This window comes from Scyliorhinus canicula, chromosome 10 (genome assembly GCF_902713615.1).
Source record: "Scyliorhinus canicula chromosome 10, sScyCan1.1, whole genome shotgun sequence".
In the NCBI taxonomy this organism is placed as follows: Eukaryota; Metazoa; Chordata; class Chondrichthyes; order Carcharhiniformes; family Scyliorhinidae; genus Scyliorhinus; species Scyliorhinus canicula.
The window spans coordinates 64,729,001-64,745,287 of NC_052155.1; the positions used below are offsets into that span (position 1 = coordinate 64,729,001).

General features: G+C 46.9%; 1 protein-coding gene across 6 annotated transcripts in view; it reads left to right on the forward strand.

The window, feature by feature from the left end:
• Positions 1-16,287, forward strand: part of nbn (nibrin) — a 98,479-nt gene that overhangs the window by 40,535 nt on the left and 41,657 nt on the right. For all 6 annotated transcript variants that reach the window (XM_038809085.1, XM_038809088.1, XM_038809087.1 and 3 more), the window contains 4 exons: positions 1,375-1,492; positions 4,826-5,013; positions 5,544-5,641; positions 6,068-6,209. In XM_038809085.1, coding sequence (XP_038665013.1) covers positions 1,375-1,492; positions 4,826-5,013; positions 5,544-5,641; positions 6,068-6,209 — 546 coding nt within the window. The remainder of the gene's footprint in view (positions 1-1,374; positions 1,493-4,825; positions 5,014-5,543; positions 5,642-6,067; positions 6,210-16,287) is intronic.

The window sequence follows — 16,287 nt, forward strand, 5'->3', positions numbered from 1 at the left end:
GGCGCCGAGAAGTCTGGCCTTCTATTCAATGTAGCGATTTGAGTTAACTTGTTTCCATTGTACCTGGGAATCACCAGGTATCGCCTCATTAGTATGCTAACTTGTTTTTTTCACAGTGCTGTCTGGTTTCTGCAGCAGTCAGAATACACAAGCGCTTCTGCAAGCTGCTTGCTTTTGCAACATGACCAGTTTCCCTGCATTCTTTGTAATCTTCCATTTTGTGTTGGGCAGTGGCCACCCCAGGTGGCTACAGCGCATGCGCGGGTTTGAGCCGTCAGCCGTTGTGACGTCAGCCGCGCATGCGCGGGTTGGAGCTGGCCAACCTGCGCATGCGCGGCTGACGTCACATAGGCGCTGCCGTCGCGTCATTCTCGGTGTGCAAGCGTCAAGGCCCGGCGGCCGAGAATAATGGAGCGGCCTCCGAGGCCGTTGTGAAACTCGGCCGAGTTCACAACGGCCTTCCCGATTTTTCCCGGGAGCGGAGAATTCCGCCCCTTACCTTTTGAGTGACTGTTTAATGTGTTTTAAAGGCTGCAGGTGGGGAGAGCATCCAAGAAGTCTTATCCCAGGTGACCCTAGCACCTCCAGCCTAGCACAAGCCAACTTGACCCCCACCTCTCATGAAGAACCCCCCCCCGGTGACCATTGTTGGAAGGGCAAACAGCCAGATCCACGGTCCTCAGGACTTGCCAGCGTGAATCTTGGCTGGGGGTGCCGGATCATCACAGCTGACTGATGAATGCCTGCCAATGACATGCAAAATAGCTCTAATGAGGTAATTGCATGGTCCCATCAGGGCGAAACGCCTGGCTGGGGCAGCAGGTAACCTCCCTGTGGCCGACAGGACAGGTGGGGAGACTTGGGCCCGGTTTGCTGCCCTGCGAGAACCTCTATTTCTGCATTGCCACGGGATTCGCCACCCGATCTGGATTCCCGATCTTAGAGGCGGGCAATGGAGAATCCCGGCCTATGTATTTTCATTTGTTTTAATATACAATTAAAGTTTGCCGAAACAAATGACAGCTTCAAGGACGTCTTCATTTGTTTCTAGTTAAGAAATAGCACATGTACCCTGAGCAAGATTTTCACCCTCTCCCGCAATGCATTTCACAGCGGCGGAGGCAGGCCATCATTGGCCAGTGGTGATGTATTTTTCCTTTGCTTGCACCCTCTGCTGCTGGGGATTCTATGGGGGGGGGGGGGGGGGGGGGGGGGGGGGGGGGGTCACCATTGACGAGACAAGAACTCCTGACCATGGGAAGGTCCTGAAACATTCGGTCTGTATCTAAATGGACAGTTTGCAGGCAACCACAGTTTTTTCAGCCTGACATTTTTAACAAAATCAAAGAATTGATATGAGTTTTATTCTGGCAGTTTTTCTCCACCGATTGATGAACCTAGCATCAGACCTGGAGAGCTGGACATTACAGTAAAGCCCGAGAGAAAATCGATTTTTAGAGGCAAAACGTTCATCTTTCTCAATGAGAAGCAGGTAACAGTTGCATTTTGAAGGGGGCCAATCTTTAATAGTATTGAATGTAATAGTGACTTCAACTTATTGTTATAAAATATATGCCCAGATTTTTGTGTGTGAATTATTGCAAAGAAAAAACATTATTTCAAGTAAGAGTCACTGAGTAGTGCTGTACTTCCAATGTAAAGTTGTATCACTTTTTCTGAATAAAAACATTAAAAGTCTGGCTGAAACTTTCTGAAATGGCAGAAGTAATTAAAGTGATTACCCATTAGATTATAGTATTAGATAAGAAGGAGGGGCTTATAATATTGGTCAGAAGAACAGTAAGTCTGACCAAAACATTTATAGCACGAATTGAAACACCATACTAAAGAAAACTAACAAGAAATAGAAAACAGATTTTAAGAGCTTCTGCAAGTATATAAAAACGAAGCCATAACGGAAGTATACATGGGTTCCTTGGAGGCTGAGACAAGGGAAATTAAAATGGAAAATAAGGAAATGACAGAAGTCAAACAATTATTTTATATCTACCTTCACAGTCGAAGACACTTTTTAAAAAAAAAAAAAAAAAAATTGAAAAAGCAGTTTTAATAAGGCCAGGGTGACTAACAGTCTGGACCTTTTGGGTATCGTGGAATTTACTCTCCTGTCCTGTTTCCAAGGTGCGAGCTTCCCAGGGATGTCATTTGTCACATGTTTCTGTCTTTTTGCCGCATGATTTGTGCCTGTGCTAGCACAATCCAGAGCCTGCACAATGTACATGTCGTCATGGGAGAGCAACAGTGCAGCGCAAACCAGCACCGGCAGCAACATTCTCCTCTTGGCTTTGACAGGTGCATGGATAGGGTTGGTGGAGCTCTGGGTGTGGGAGGATGGGGGGGGGGAAGTCCGAATCTTTTGATAAAATTCAATTTGTTTGGATGAATAGAAAAACAGAACTCTGAAACTAGTTAAATAGTGGTGTTCACAAGCAGTTGGATTTCCCTATGCACGGAACAGCGTTAACTTACAATTACAGCAAGCAATTAGTGAGACTCCATTGCTGCATTCCGCAGCGCCCAATGTGATGATGTCCATTACAGCTTCAAGCCTTGTTGCCAAACATTCAACTCCAAGCTTGCCGTTCAATCAATTATGCAATGGTTGTGAGCGGTAATTGCATTATGGCAGCTACTTGCACACTGGGTGTTCACATGCAAATGAGTTGCAAGTGTAGCAGATTTTGTACACATTGAGTGAATGGAAACCTTTGATTGGCATAACTCCCAGGGTCCTCTGCTGGGTCCATGTTTCCCAGTATTCTCCCTCTACACTCTCTGAAAACCAGCATGCCTTTTTCTTGTGCTATAGGTGTATCATATTTGATGAACCTAAACCCTATGGAAAAAGCATCATTAACCTGCCAAATAGAGAGCCCCATTTCTCCCTGGAATGAGATGGGTATTGATGCTCTTCCTGGACCAACAAAAAGTTGTGGGTTTATGATCTGTTTTCACAGCAGCAGGCAAGATTGCAGGTTTAGTTGCTTAAGTTCCATTGGCTGGAGTGGGCAAAATTAGATTTTGCATATTGAGTATTTACGCAAGTGTTTTGCCTATCACTAACTTGAGTTTTTCGAAGAGGCCACAAAGATGATTAATGAAGGTAGAGCACTGGATGTTGTATATATGGATTTCAGTAAGGCCTTTGACAAGGTCCCTCACGGCAGACTGGTACAAAAGGTGAAGTCACACGGCATGAGGGGAGAGTTGGCAAGATGGATACAGAACTGGCTAGGTCATAGGCAGAGAGTAGCAATGGAAGGGTGCTTTTCTGATCGGAGGGCTGTGACTAGTGGTGTTCCGCAGGGATTAGTGCTGGGACCTTTGCTGTTCGTAGTATACATAGATGATTTGGAAGAAAATGTAACTGGTCTGATTAGTAAGTTTGCAGATGACACAAAGGTTGGTGGAATTGCGGATAGCGGTGAGGACTGTCGGAGGATACAACAGGATTTAGATTGTTTGGAGACTTGGGCGGAGAGATGGCAGATGGAGTTTAATCCGGACAAATGTGAGGTAATGCATTTTGGAAGGTCTAATGCAGGTAGGGAATACACAGTGAATGGTAGAACCCTCAAGAGTATTGACAGTCAGAGAGATCTAGGTGTACAGGTCCACAGGTCACTGAAAGGGGCAACACAGGTGGAGAAGGTAGTCAAGAAGGCATATGGCATGCTTGCCTTCATTGGCTGGGGCATTGAGTATAAGAATTGGCAAGTCATGTTGCAGCTGTACAGAACCTTAGGCCACACTTGGTGTAGAGTGTTCAATTCTGGTCACCACACTACCAGAAGGATGTGGAGGCTTTAGAGAAGGTGCAGAAGAGATTGACCAGGATGTTGCCTGTTATGGAGGGCATTAACTATGAGATGCGGTTGAATAAACTTTCTTACTGGAATGACGGAGGTTGAGGGGCGACCTGATAGATGTCTACAAAATTATGAGTGGCATAGACAGAGTGGATAGTCAAAGGCTTTTTCCCCAGGGTAGAGGGGACAATTACTAGGGGGCATAGGTTTAAGGTGCAAGGGGCAAGGTTTAGAGTAGATGTACAAAGCAAGTTTTTTGCACAGCGTAGTGGGTGCCTGGAACACGCTGCCAGAGGAGGTGGTGGAAGCAGGGATGATAGTGACATTTAAGGGACATCTTGACAAATACATGAATAGGATGGGAATAGAGGGATTCGGACCCAAAAGTGTGGAAGATTTTAGTTTAGCCGGGCAGCATGTTCGGCACATGCTTTGAGGGCCAAAGGGCCTGTTCCTGTGCTGTACTTTTTTTTTGTTCTTTATTTTGGGCAGGCATGCTGCTCACCGGTTTGCTGGGCTGTTAAACTGGGTAGCTGGATGTCACCGGAGATGAGATGGTTAGTGCTGCATTGCAATTTTTAACCTGTTATTGCCTTAATCCTGTCCTAAACGGGGATGAAAACGGTCGCCTAACTTTTGTATTTCTGTAGATGTGACATTTTCTTCTCCTTTAAATTGTTCAGTGGAAATACTGCTGCCCTGACCTTAGTGACATGTTCCTATTGAAAGTTTATTATTGTATTTGTATCCACCATTTTGTCGGGTCTGCATTCCAGGCTATGAGAAAAATAACTTTCATTTTCCTATGTATGTATGTCATTTCTTAATTTCAGGTTTGTTCCATTTGAATTCAAATGACCAGATAATTTATTATTTAGCATTAAGCGTGGCTTTTATTCATGTATATGTTAATGAACTTATCGTATCTAGTGCAGCCTGGTTTCCACCAGCAGTTTATACCATTGTACTTTTGATGGCTGTGTCTTGTCTTGCAGCGCAAGAGGCTCAATTCTGCACTCACTCTTGGAGGAGGAGATGTTAAACTTCTCGAGAACTGTACCTCAAATATGCCATGCCTTGAAGCACCAGGAAGCTGTGTCGTTGATGTTGGAGTGTCAGATTCGCAAACTCTATCAAATTCAGCAGAAACATGGCTTGCGACAGTGATGAAAACTTTACAAAGGTACATAACCAATCTTTATACTGAATATATTGGTCAATAGGTAGCAGTAGGCAGGCATTATCAATTCATTGGATATTGGTGATTTTTGAGGAATTTAGAAATTATACTTTTGGTATCTTATGTTATTTTCAGAAATACACTAAATGAATAATAGGTGTATTATTGCAATTTTTGGTCATTCCACTTAAAAGTGAAAAGGATTTGTCTTCATGGTGCTTGACCAAGAATCCATCAGTCAAGCAGTCGCATCACACTATGGCATGTTATCACATTTAATTTAATAAACTTTGTGTGCCATCCCCAGAAAAATTACCTTGTGTGACTCCAGCCCTACAAAACATTTGGTTGATTCTTAATGCCATCAGTAATGGTAGATAAAATTGGTAAATAGGCACTTCAAAATCAATTAGTAGGAATTATACACTTAAAAACATAGGTGTGGATTTGTATCTAACTTGTGCTAAAGTGATTTAATTGTTGACTATCCTTTTGGGGCTTCATATTAATGAGTATGTTTTCTGTTTGATTAGAAAAGGATTGCGTGCTATATCTGAGGCAGAAATTGGTTTGGCAGTTCTTCACAACTCAACAGATATTTATTGTAACCCCCACAAAAAGCCTGATCATGGTAAGTGTATAAAATATGTCACCATAATGTCATGTCTTATTCAGATGTGAGCTATAATGAGAAAAACGCATACTGTTGTGAGGGTACATTTAAGTTCTAAAATTTGAACATGCCTTCTGTAAGTTCAGTACAATTATTTGCATCATTACTGACCTTGGCTATCACTGGGTCAAAATTGTAGCGTTCCCTGCTCAATGTTGGCCTAAGAGCACAATCCTTGTATGACTGCAGCATTTCAAAGGTGCATTTAGAAATTTTGATGAGAACTCTAGGCACCATGTTGTTTCCATTCTTGTTTTGCCTCTTTGAAGAGGCTAATTATTTAACGTTGTTTCAGTCTGCTTTTCGTGCAAAGCATTTTGGGCCCCATGTTGTTTTACTGTGGACATAATTTTTAAAAATGGTGTTTTTCTTATTTCTTTTTAGAAACTTGCTCCTCTTCAAGAACAACAATTCCAGGTCCGACGCTTTCTCAAAGTGTGGATATGGTTGACATAGCTGTCCCAGATTCTGCACAAATTAGAGCATATGTACCAGATACACAGCCATCGCAAGAACACAGTGTAAGGTAAAAGAAGAACTTGTTTTTATATAGCAAGTACAAACTAGTTGTATGCCACATCATTTGCAGGCATCTGTATATCACATGTACACCATTTTGGTTGGGTAGAGGCAGGAGTAGTAAGAAAGAGTTCTCAGTACCCTCCCATGTTCAAAGTATGTATATTTATCATCTGTGTCATGTGTTCATTACTGGCGGTGGCGTAGTGATATTGTCACTGGACTCGTGAGCAGAATATCCTGGGGACCCGCGTTCGAATTCCACCACTGCAGATGGTGGAAACTGAGTCCAATAAAATACCTGGAATTAAAAGTCCAGTGATCATGAAACCATTGTCGATTGTCTTAAAAATCCAGCTGGTTTACTAATGCCTTTTTAGAGAAGGAAATTTACAGTCCTCGCCTCCTCTGGCCGACATGTGACTCCAGATCCACAACAATATGGTTAACTCGGAAATGGCCTAGCAAGCCACTCAGTTGTATCAAAACTGTTACAAAGTCTAAAGGGAAAGAAACCGATGGACCACCCAGCATCCACCTCGGTACTGGAAACAACAGCCCTGTCGATCCAGCAAAGTCCTCCTTACCAACACCTGGGGGACTTGTGTTGCTCGTTTTACTGGAGTGTGATTAACACGCCTCCGTTTAAAGGCCGTGTGCTTAACACTACTATGGCTCTATTTGTGTAATTATGCTCAGAGTCGCCAGGTGTCGTATTGAGACACCGTCACAAGTATATCAAGGTCAGGTTCAAAGTAATAAATTCATACACCGATTAGTAAGTCCAAACGATTGATGTTTATTATAACAAATATAATAAATACTCATGCATACGCTAAAGAGACTAACTTACTTCTAATACTAAACAACTAAATACTTATCTAGACAGGAACAGGCAAGGTCAGGGAGCAAGGCCTTCGTCCCGTTCTTGGTCTGTAACTTTCTGATTGGCAAAGTTGTCAAGAGCTAGCAAGGTCTGGATCACGTAGCGATTGTTGTGTTGGCACTTACAGTTCGATGGCTGATGCTCAACGACCGGTGATGAAACTGGAGTCAGGATGCGATGCAACAGATCTGGGCCGGAGTCTGGAAGCAACAGACCGAGTCATGTGCTTGACCTTTTTATAGGTCCCAGGAGGTTCAGGCCCCCTTGGGGTGGTTCCCTCCTCTATTGGGTCTTTCCCAATCGATATCTTTCAAACTCCCCAATCCTAGGGTCGTTTCTCGATGTTTGGGGCGGTCCCTACGGCTCTTTGTTTTGGTTGCTGTGGCGCCGTTCTGTCTGGGCGTCTATGGAAAAGTATCCATCGATACTTAAATGTTTCTATTGTACCTGAGCCTGGGCCGGGATCACCATATGCAAATCTGTTTCCCATTTGCACCTTTGGCTGAAACTCTGCAACTCTTTGGAAACTGGTTTCTGTACGTGCAAAATGCAAAACAGTCTTTTGCAAGCTGTGTGTCCTCACTATGACTGTTTTTCCCTGTGTTCCTTGCGGTTCTCCATTTTGAAGCCCAGTGTCCATCTTAGATGGGTGCCAAAATAGAGTCAAGCAACAGTCTGACATCATCATACTGACAGAATCATACCTTCAAGATAATATCCCAGACATTCCTGGGTATGTCCTGTTCCACTGGGCAGACAGACCCAGCAGTGGTATGCAGTCGGGAGGGAGTTGCTCTGGGAGTACTCAACATTGACTCTGGACCCCGTGCAGTCTCATGGCTTCAAATCAATCATGGGGAAGAAAGAATCAATACTACTCAATGTTGAACACCACTTGGAGGAAGCACTGAGGGTGGCAAGGGCTCAGAATGTACTCTGGGTAGGGGACTTCAATATCCATCACCAAGAGTGGTTCAGTAGCATCACTACTGACCGAGTTAGCCAAGTCCTAAAGGACATAACTGCTAGATTGGGTGTGCAACAGGTGGTGAGGGAAGCAACAAGAGGGAAAAACATACAAGATCTCATCCTCACCAACCTGCCTGCCGGCGATGCATCTGTTCATGACAGTATCGGAAGGAGTGACCACCGTACAGTCCTGTTGGTGAAGAAGCCCCGTCTACATTGAGGATACAGTCAATCATGTTGTGTGGCAGTACCATCGTGCGACATGGGATAGAATCAGTACACATGCAGCAACTCCAGACTGGGCATCCATGAGGCGCTGTGGGCCATCAGCAGCAGCGGAATTAACCGCATGGACCAGCATGTCCCCCACTCTATCATTGCCACCAAGCCAAGGGATCAACCCTGGTTCTTTGAAGAGTGCAGGAAAGCATGCCAAGAGCAGCATGTGGCATGCTGAAAATGAGGTGTCAGTCTGGTGAAGCTGCAAGCTACTTGCATGCCAAACAACAAACAGAAAGTGATCGACAATGATAAGCGAACCCTAACCAATGAATCAGATCTAAGCTCTGCAATCCTACCACATCCAGTCGATGGTAGTGGATGATGAAAGCTCGCAAATTATAGATCGTGGATGATGAAAGCGCGGAAATTATAGATCATAGAACAGTAGAGCACAGGACAGGCCCTTCGGCCCTCGATGTTGTGCCAAGCATTGTCTGAAACCAAGATCAAGCTATCCCACTCCCTCTCGTTCTGGTGTGCTCCATGTGCCTATCCAATAACCACTTGAAAGTTCCTAAAGTGTCCAACTCCACTATCACAGCAGGCAGTCCATTCCACACCCTAACCACCCTCTGAGTAAAGAACCTACCTCGACATCTCTCCAAAGTTTGACTCTTGCACCTTAAGCCTATGTCCCCTAGTAATTGACTCTTCCACCCTGGCAAAAAGCTTCTGATTATCCACTCTGTCTATGCCCCTCATAATTTTGTAGACCTCTATCAGGTTGCCCCTCAACCTCCGTCGTTCCAACTTCTCCTCATAGCACTGCCCTGGTAACTTGTTCCACAGCTCAATTGCCCTCCAGTTCTCCCCAAACCCCATTGTCTCTAATTGCTTTCTTCTTTAGCTTTATATTTGCACTTTACAATATGAATAAATCTTATCGATAGGAAAAATATAAACATACATTCATAAAGTACTTTAATGATACTTGAAGGAACAATTAATAATTTTTGAATCCTTTTTTTGTCACACAGCAACATAGAACATAGAACATAGAACGATACAGCGCAGTACAGGCCCTTCGGCCCTCGATGTTGCACCGACATGGAAAAAAATCTAAAGGCCATCTAACCTACACTATGCCCTTATCATCCATATGCTTATCCAATAAATTTTTAAATGTTGGCGAGTTCACTACTGTTGCAGGTAGGGCATTCCACGGCCTCACCACTCTTTGCGTAAAAAACCCACCTCTGACCTCTGTCCTATATCTATTACCCCTCAATTTAAGGCTATGTCCCCTCGTGCTAGCCACCTCCATCCGCGGGAGAAGGCTCTCGCTGTCCACCCTATCTAACCCTCTGATCATTTTGTATGCCTCTATTAAGTCACCTCTTAACCTTCTGCTCTCTAACGAAAAACAACCTCAAGTCCATCAGCCTTTCCTCATAAGATTTTCCCTCCATACCAGGCAACATCCTGGTAAATCTCCTCTGCACCCGTTCCAAAGCTTCCACGTCCTTCCTATAATGAGGCGACCAGAACTGTACGCAATACTCCAAATGCGGCCGTACTAGAGTTTTGTACAACTGCAACATGACCTCATGGCTCCGGAACTCAATCCCTCTACCAATATAGGCCAACACACCATAGGCCTTCTTCACAACCCTATCAACCTGGGTGGCAACTTTCAGGGATCTATGTACATGGACACCGAGATCCCTCTGCTCATCCACACTACCAAGAATTTTACCATTAGCCAAATATTCCGCATTTCTGTTATTCTTTCCAAAGTGAATCACCTCACACTTCTCCACATTAAACTCCATTTGCCACCTCTCAGCCCAGCTCTGCAGCTTATCTATGTCCCTCTGTAACCTGCAACATCCTTCCGCACTGTCCACAACTCCACCGACTTTAGTGTCGTCTGCAAATTTACTCACCCATCCTTCTGCGCCCTCCTCTAGGTCATTTATAAAAATGACAAACAGCAACGGCCCCAGAACAGATCCTTGTGGTACGCCACTCGTAACTGAACTCCATTCTGAACATTTCCCATCAACTACCACTCTCTGTCTTCTTTCAACTAGCCAATTTCTGATCCACATCTCTAAATCACCCTCAATCCCCAGCCTCCGTATTTTCTGCAATAGACGACCGTGGGGAACCTTATCAAACGCTTTACTGAAATCCATATACACCACATCAACTGCTCTACCCTCGTCTACCTGTTCAGTCACCTTCTCAAAGAACTCGATAAGGTTTGTGAGGCATGACCTACCCTTCACAAAACCATGCTGACTGTCCCTAATCATATTATTCCTATCTAGATGATTATAAATCGTATCTTTTATAATCCTCTCCAAGACTTTACCCACCACAGACGTTAGGCTCACCGGCCTATAGTTACCGGGGTTATCTCTACTCCCCTTCTTGAACAAAGGGACCACATTTGCTATCCTCCAGTCCTCTGGCACTATTCCTGTAGCCAATGATGACCTAAAAATCAAAGCCAAAGGCTCAGCAATCTCTTCCCTGGCTTCCCAGAGAATCCTAGGATAAATCCCATCCGGCCCCGGGGACTTATCTATTTTCACCTTGTCCAGAATTGCCAACACTTCTTCCCTACGCACCTCAATGCCATCTATTCTAATAGCCTGGGTCTCAGCATTCTCCTCCACAATATTATCTTTTTCTTGAGTGAATACTGACGAAAAGTATTCATTTAGTATCTCGCTTATCTCCTCAGCCTCCACACACAACTTCCCACCACTGTCCTTGACTGGCCCTACTCTTACCCTAGTCATTCTTTTATTCCTGACATACCTATAGAAAGCTTTTGGGTTTTCCTTGATCCTACCTGCCAAAGACTTCTCATGTCCCCTCCTTGCTCGTCTCAGCTCTCTCTTTAGATCCTTCCTCGCTTCCTTGTAAATATCAAGCGCCCCAACTGAAACTTCACGCCTCATCTTCACATAGGCCTCCTTCTTCCTCTTAACAAGAGATTCCACTTCTTTGGTAAACCACGGTTCCCTCGCTCGACCCCTTCCTCCCTGCCTGACTGGTACGTACTTATCAAGAACATGCAATAGCTGTTCCTTGAACAAGCTCCACATATCCAGTGTGCCCAACCCTTGCAGCCTACTTCTCCAACTAACACATCCTAAGTCATGTCTAATGGCATCATAATTGCCCTTCCCCCAGCTATAACTCTTGCCCTGCGGGGTATACTTATCCCTTTCCATCACTAACGTAAAGGTCACCGAATTGTGGTCACTGTTTCCAAAGTGCTCACCTACCTCCAGATCTAACACCTGGCCTGGTTCATTACCCAAAACCAAATCCAATGTGGCCTCGCCTCTTGTTGGCCTGTCAACATATTGTGTCAGGAAACCCTCCTGCACACATTGTACAAAGAATGACCCATCTAATGTACTCGAACTATATCTTTTCAGTCAATATTTGGAAAGTTAAAGTCTCCCATAACAACTACCCTGTTACTTTCGCTCTTTTCCAGAATCATCTTCGCCATCCTTTCCTCTACATCCCTAGAACTATTAGGTGGCCTATAGAAAACTCCCAACAGGGTGACCTCTCCTTTCCTGTTTCTAACCTCAGCCCATACTACCTCAGAAGAAGAGTCCCCATCTAGCATCCTTTCCGCCACCGTAATACTGTCCTTGACTAGCAGCGCCACACCTCCCCCTCTTTTGCCCCCTTCTCTGAACTTACTAAAACACCTAAACCCCGGAACCTGCAACAACCATTCCTGTCCCTGCTCTATCCATGTCTCTGAAATGGCCACAACATCGAAGTCCCAGGTACCAACCCATGCTGCCAGTTCCCCTACCTTATTTCGTATACTCCTGGCATTGAAGTAGACACACTTCAAACCACCTACCTGAACACTGGCACCCTCCTGCGAAGTCAAATCTGTGCTCCTGACCTCTATACTCTCAATCTCCCGTACCCTAAAAATACAATCCAGGTTCCCATGCCCCTGCTGAATTAGTTTAAACCCCCCCAAAGAGCACTAACAAATCTCCCCCCCAGGATATTGGTGCCCCTCAGGTTCAGATGTAGACCATCCTGTCTATAGAGGTCCCACCTTCCCCAGAAAGAGCCCCAGTTATCCAGAAATCTGAATCCCTCCCGCCTGCACCATCCCTGTAGCCACGTGTTTAATTGCTCTCTCTCCCTATTCCTCATCTCACTATCACGTGGCACGGGCAACAACCCAGAGATAACAACTCTGTTTGTTCTCGCTCTGAGCTTCCATCCTAGCTCCCTAAAGGCCTGCCTGACATCCTTGTCCCCTTTCCTACCTATGTCGTTAGTGCCAATGTGGACTACGACTTGGGGCTGCTCCCCCTCCCCCTTAAGGACCCGGAAAACACGATCCGAGACATCACGTACCCTTGCACCTGGGAGGCAACATACCAAACGTGAGTCTCTCTCGCTCCCACAAAATCTCCTATCTGTGCCCCTGACTATTGAGTCCCCAATTACTAATGTTCTACTCCTTTCCCCCCTTCCCTTCTGAGCAACAGGGACAGACTCCGTGCCAGAGGCCCGTACCCCATGGCTTACCCCTGGTAAGTCGTCCCCCCCACAAGTATCCAAAACGGTATACTTGTTACTCAGGGGAACGACCGCAGGGGGTCCCTGCACTGACTGCTTCTTCCCAGTCCCTCTTACAGTTAAGGTTACATGCAACAAGATAACTTACCGGTTTATCTAATTTTCTCATGGGGTTATGACCAAATGTAACCGGGGGGGGAGCGCCATTTTGTGTACAGTACCTGCAATAGTACATTTGTTCATGGTGTTGATTGATGGTGGAATATTGACTCGGAGATCCGTGGAATCGCTGGGAAACAAAGGCGAGGGGGGATGTTGGGTGAGGTGGTTGGAAGATGGAGGCACATGGAGGAGAGCCCAAAGTTATATGGTACAGACTTACCTCCTTCCTGAACATCTCTTTGCTCCTTTTGGCGAGCTCGGTTGAGGTGTCAGCCTCTGCTGTTTTAGGTTTTTTCTTGGATGACTGGCTGTTACAGTTAGAATGTTGGTCAGGGCACATTTGGGATACTGTGTCCAATTCTGGCCACCCTACTACAAGGACGTGGAGGCTTTGGAGAGAGTACAGAAAAGGTTTACCAGGATGTTGCCTGGTATGGAGGGTATTGGCGATGAGGAGAGATTGAATAAACTGGATTGTTCTCCCTAGAGAGACAGAGGCTGAGGGGCGACCTGATAGAAGTTTATAAAATTATGTGGGGTATAGATGGGGGGAACAATTGGAGGCTTTTTCCCAGGGCGGAAATGACAAGTTCAAGGTGAGGGGGGATAGGTTCAGTGGAGATATGCGGAGGAAGCTTTTTTTACACAGAATGGTGGTGGCCTGGAATGCACTTCCAAGTGAGCTGGTTGAGGCAGATTCGTTAGCGACCTTTAACACCTAACCACATAGAAAAATGAACAGACGGGGTATAGAAGGATGATAGGACATGTGATCGGCGCACGCTTGGAGGGTCGAAGGGCCTGTTCCTGTGATGTACTATTCTTAAGAGAACACAGACAGAAGACAAAAACTGATATCCATGCTGCGATCAGGGCGGCAGCCGCAGAAGCTCTGGCAACCATGCAGGTGGCCTTCGACAAGGCAGCGAGGTGCCTGGAGGCCCTGTGGAACACCATAAAAGAATCAGAAAAAGCCTCAACCGACCAGATAGACTGCCATTCTGGCGAAGGAAATAGCAAGGTTGGTCAAGGTGCTGGGGAATCTGAAGGGATGATATAGAGGACCAGGAGAACCGATCACGGCTCCAAAACTTAAGAATAGTGGGCCTGCAGGAAGAGATCAAAGGCAGGGATCCCATGGCCTATGTGGCCTAGATGCTGGGAAATTTGGTGGGTAAGGACAGCTTCCTCAACCCGACAAAAATAGACAGAACCACCGGTCACTCTGCCCAAGGCCCAATGCTGGAGAGCAGCTGAGGGCGATAATCGCCAAACTGCACCAATACCAAGATCAGGAAAAAATCCTGCACTGGGCAGGACAGGTAAGAAACTGTAACTGGGAAGGTCATTGGATCAGGATCTTCCAGGATATTGGGGCTGACCTGACCAAGGCCGGGTAGAGTTCAAGAGGGCAAAAGCAGTCGGCCCTATTGGGTTACATTCCAGGGCAAGGAGCACTCCTTCACGGCTCTTGCGGGCACAGACAATTGGAGAATGGGCTGGAAAAACAGTGTCCGGGACAGCAGTGAAAAGATCAATTGAAGAGACTTTATTTATTTAACCAATCCAAAAGACACTTTGTACGCAACTGCAATGCATTGCTTTGAGGATGGGACATACAGCGTAGGAGAAAAGGATGAGGGCAGTAAAAGGTGAGGAGAACGGCAGGAAGGAAGAACAGATAGCGGGCGAAGGGTAGACATATAGCCTACCCCGGGGGGGGGGGGGTACCCCACATGTGGGAAAGCTAGCACCAGGAGGCACGAGCGAGAGAGGAGCCATGGCGCATCTCCTGCGAGGTAGAGAGCCCCTGGCAAGAGGGGGAGGGGGAGTGCATCACTCATCACTAATGGGGACACCTGGGCGGGAGGAGAGGAGAACCATAGGAGAAACACAAGAACACTGATAGTTTGGGCATTATGCTGGCGACAGCAGACCGCATGTGGCAACTTGGAACACAAAGGCACCACAAGCAGCCACTTGAGGGTCCATGAACAAAGGAAAATCCTGGAGTGCAGAAACTCGCCCACGTGGCATACACATAACTGGCGGCCATGTTGGGTGAGCCCATGACAAATGGAAACCCCGAAGAGCAGGGGCCCAGCCTCCTGGTGAGAACGGTTACCTCAGCCATTTTGGATGGCCCCCTAATAAAGGGAAACCCCAGTGTGCAGTGGCGCATCCACCAGGTTGATTCAAAGCCCCCCCCCCCCCCCCACACAATCAGGATAGTCACCTGGAATGTCAGGGCTCAACGGCCCAGTGAAAAGAATCAGAATCTTCACCCACCTGAAAAGTATGAAAGCCTGTCTCCCTCCGATAGCGACACCTGGGTGGGAAGGGCCGACTGTGGGTAAGGAACGGCTGGGTGAGACAGACCTACCATTCCTGCTACGGGACAAGGGCCCTGGCACCCCCCGCAATCCCCCCCCCCCCCCCCCCCCCCGGACAATCGCCGCTCGCCGTTTCCTCCGGCCCAGATGGGCCGAGCGGCCTGACGTTCCCAACCTGTTCACGCCGGCGGCAACCACACCTGGTCGCTGCCGGCGTGAACATGGTGCCAAAGGTTTGTTTGTGGCTGGTGGGGGGCGGAGAGAGGAGTGAGCACCACGGCCGTGCTCAGGAGGGGACTGGCCCGCGATCGGTGTCCACCGATCGTCGGGCCGGCGTCGCCAAGGGACGCACTCTTTCCCCTCTGCCGCCCCGCAAGATCAAGCTGCCACGTCTTGCGGGGCAGCGGAGGGGAAGACGGCAACCGCGCATGTGCGGCTGACGTCATTAGGTGCACCAGCCGCGTCATTCCCAGCGTCAAGGCCCGGCGGCCAAGATTTACGGCCGCTCCTAGCCCCCTGGGGGGGGGGGGGGTGAATAGGGTGCGAGGAGCGGCCTCCGACGCCGTCATGAAACTCGGCTGAGTTCCCAACGGCCTTCCCGATGCCGCGCAGGAGTGGAGAATCGCGCCCAGAGTCTCTCTCCATGCGGGTGATCTACACCTCAAACCTGCAAAACAGCATGAAGGGAATCATGGCACTCTTGAAAGAGTTTGGAACCTTCTCGGGCTACCAACTCAATCTGAACAAGATCTTCCCGGTGAACCCGCTAGGGGGAGATGCAGAGCATGAGGGACTGCCATTTAAACAGGCCCAACATAAATTCCGCTAACTGGGGATCCAAATCACCGACGACTAGACACGGATCCATAAGTGGAACCTGACCAGCCTGGTGGAGGAAGTAAAAAGGACCTGCAGAGATGGGACACACT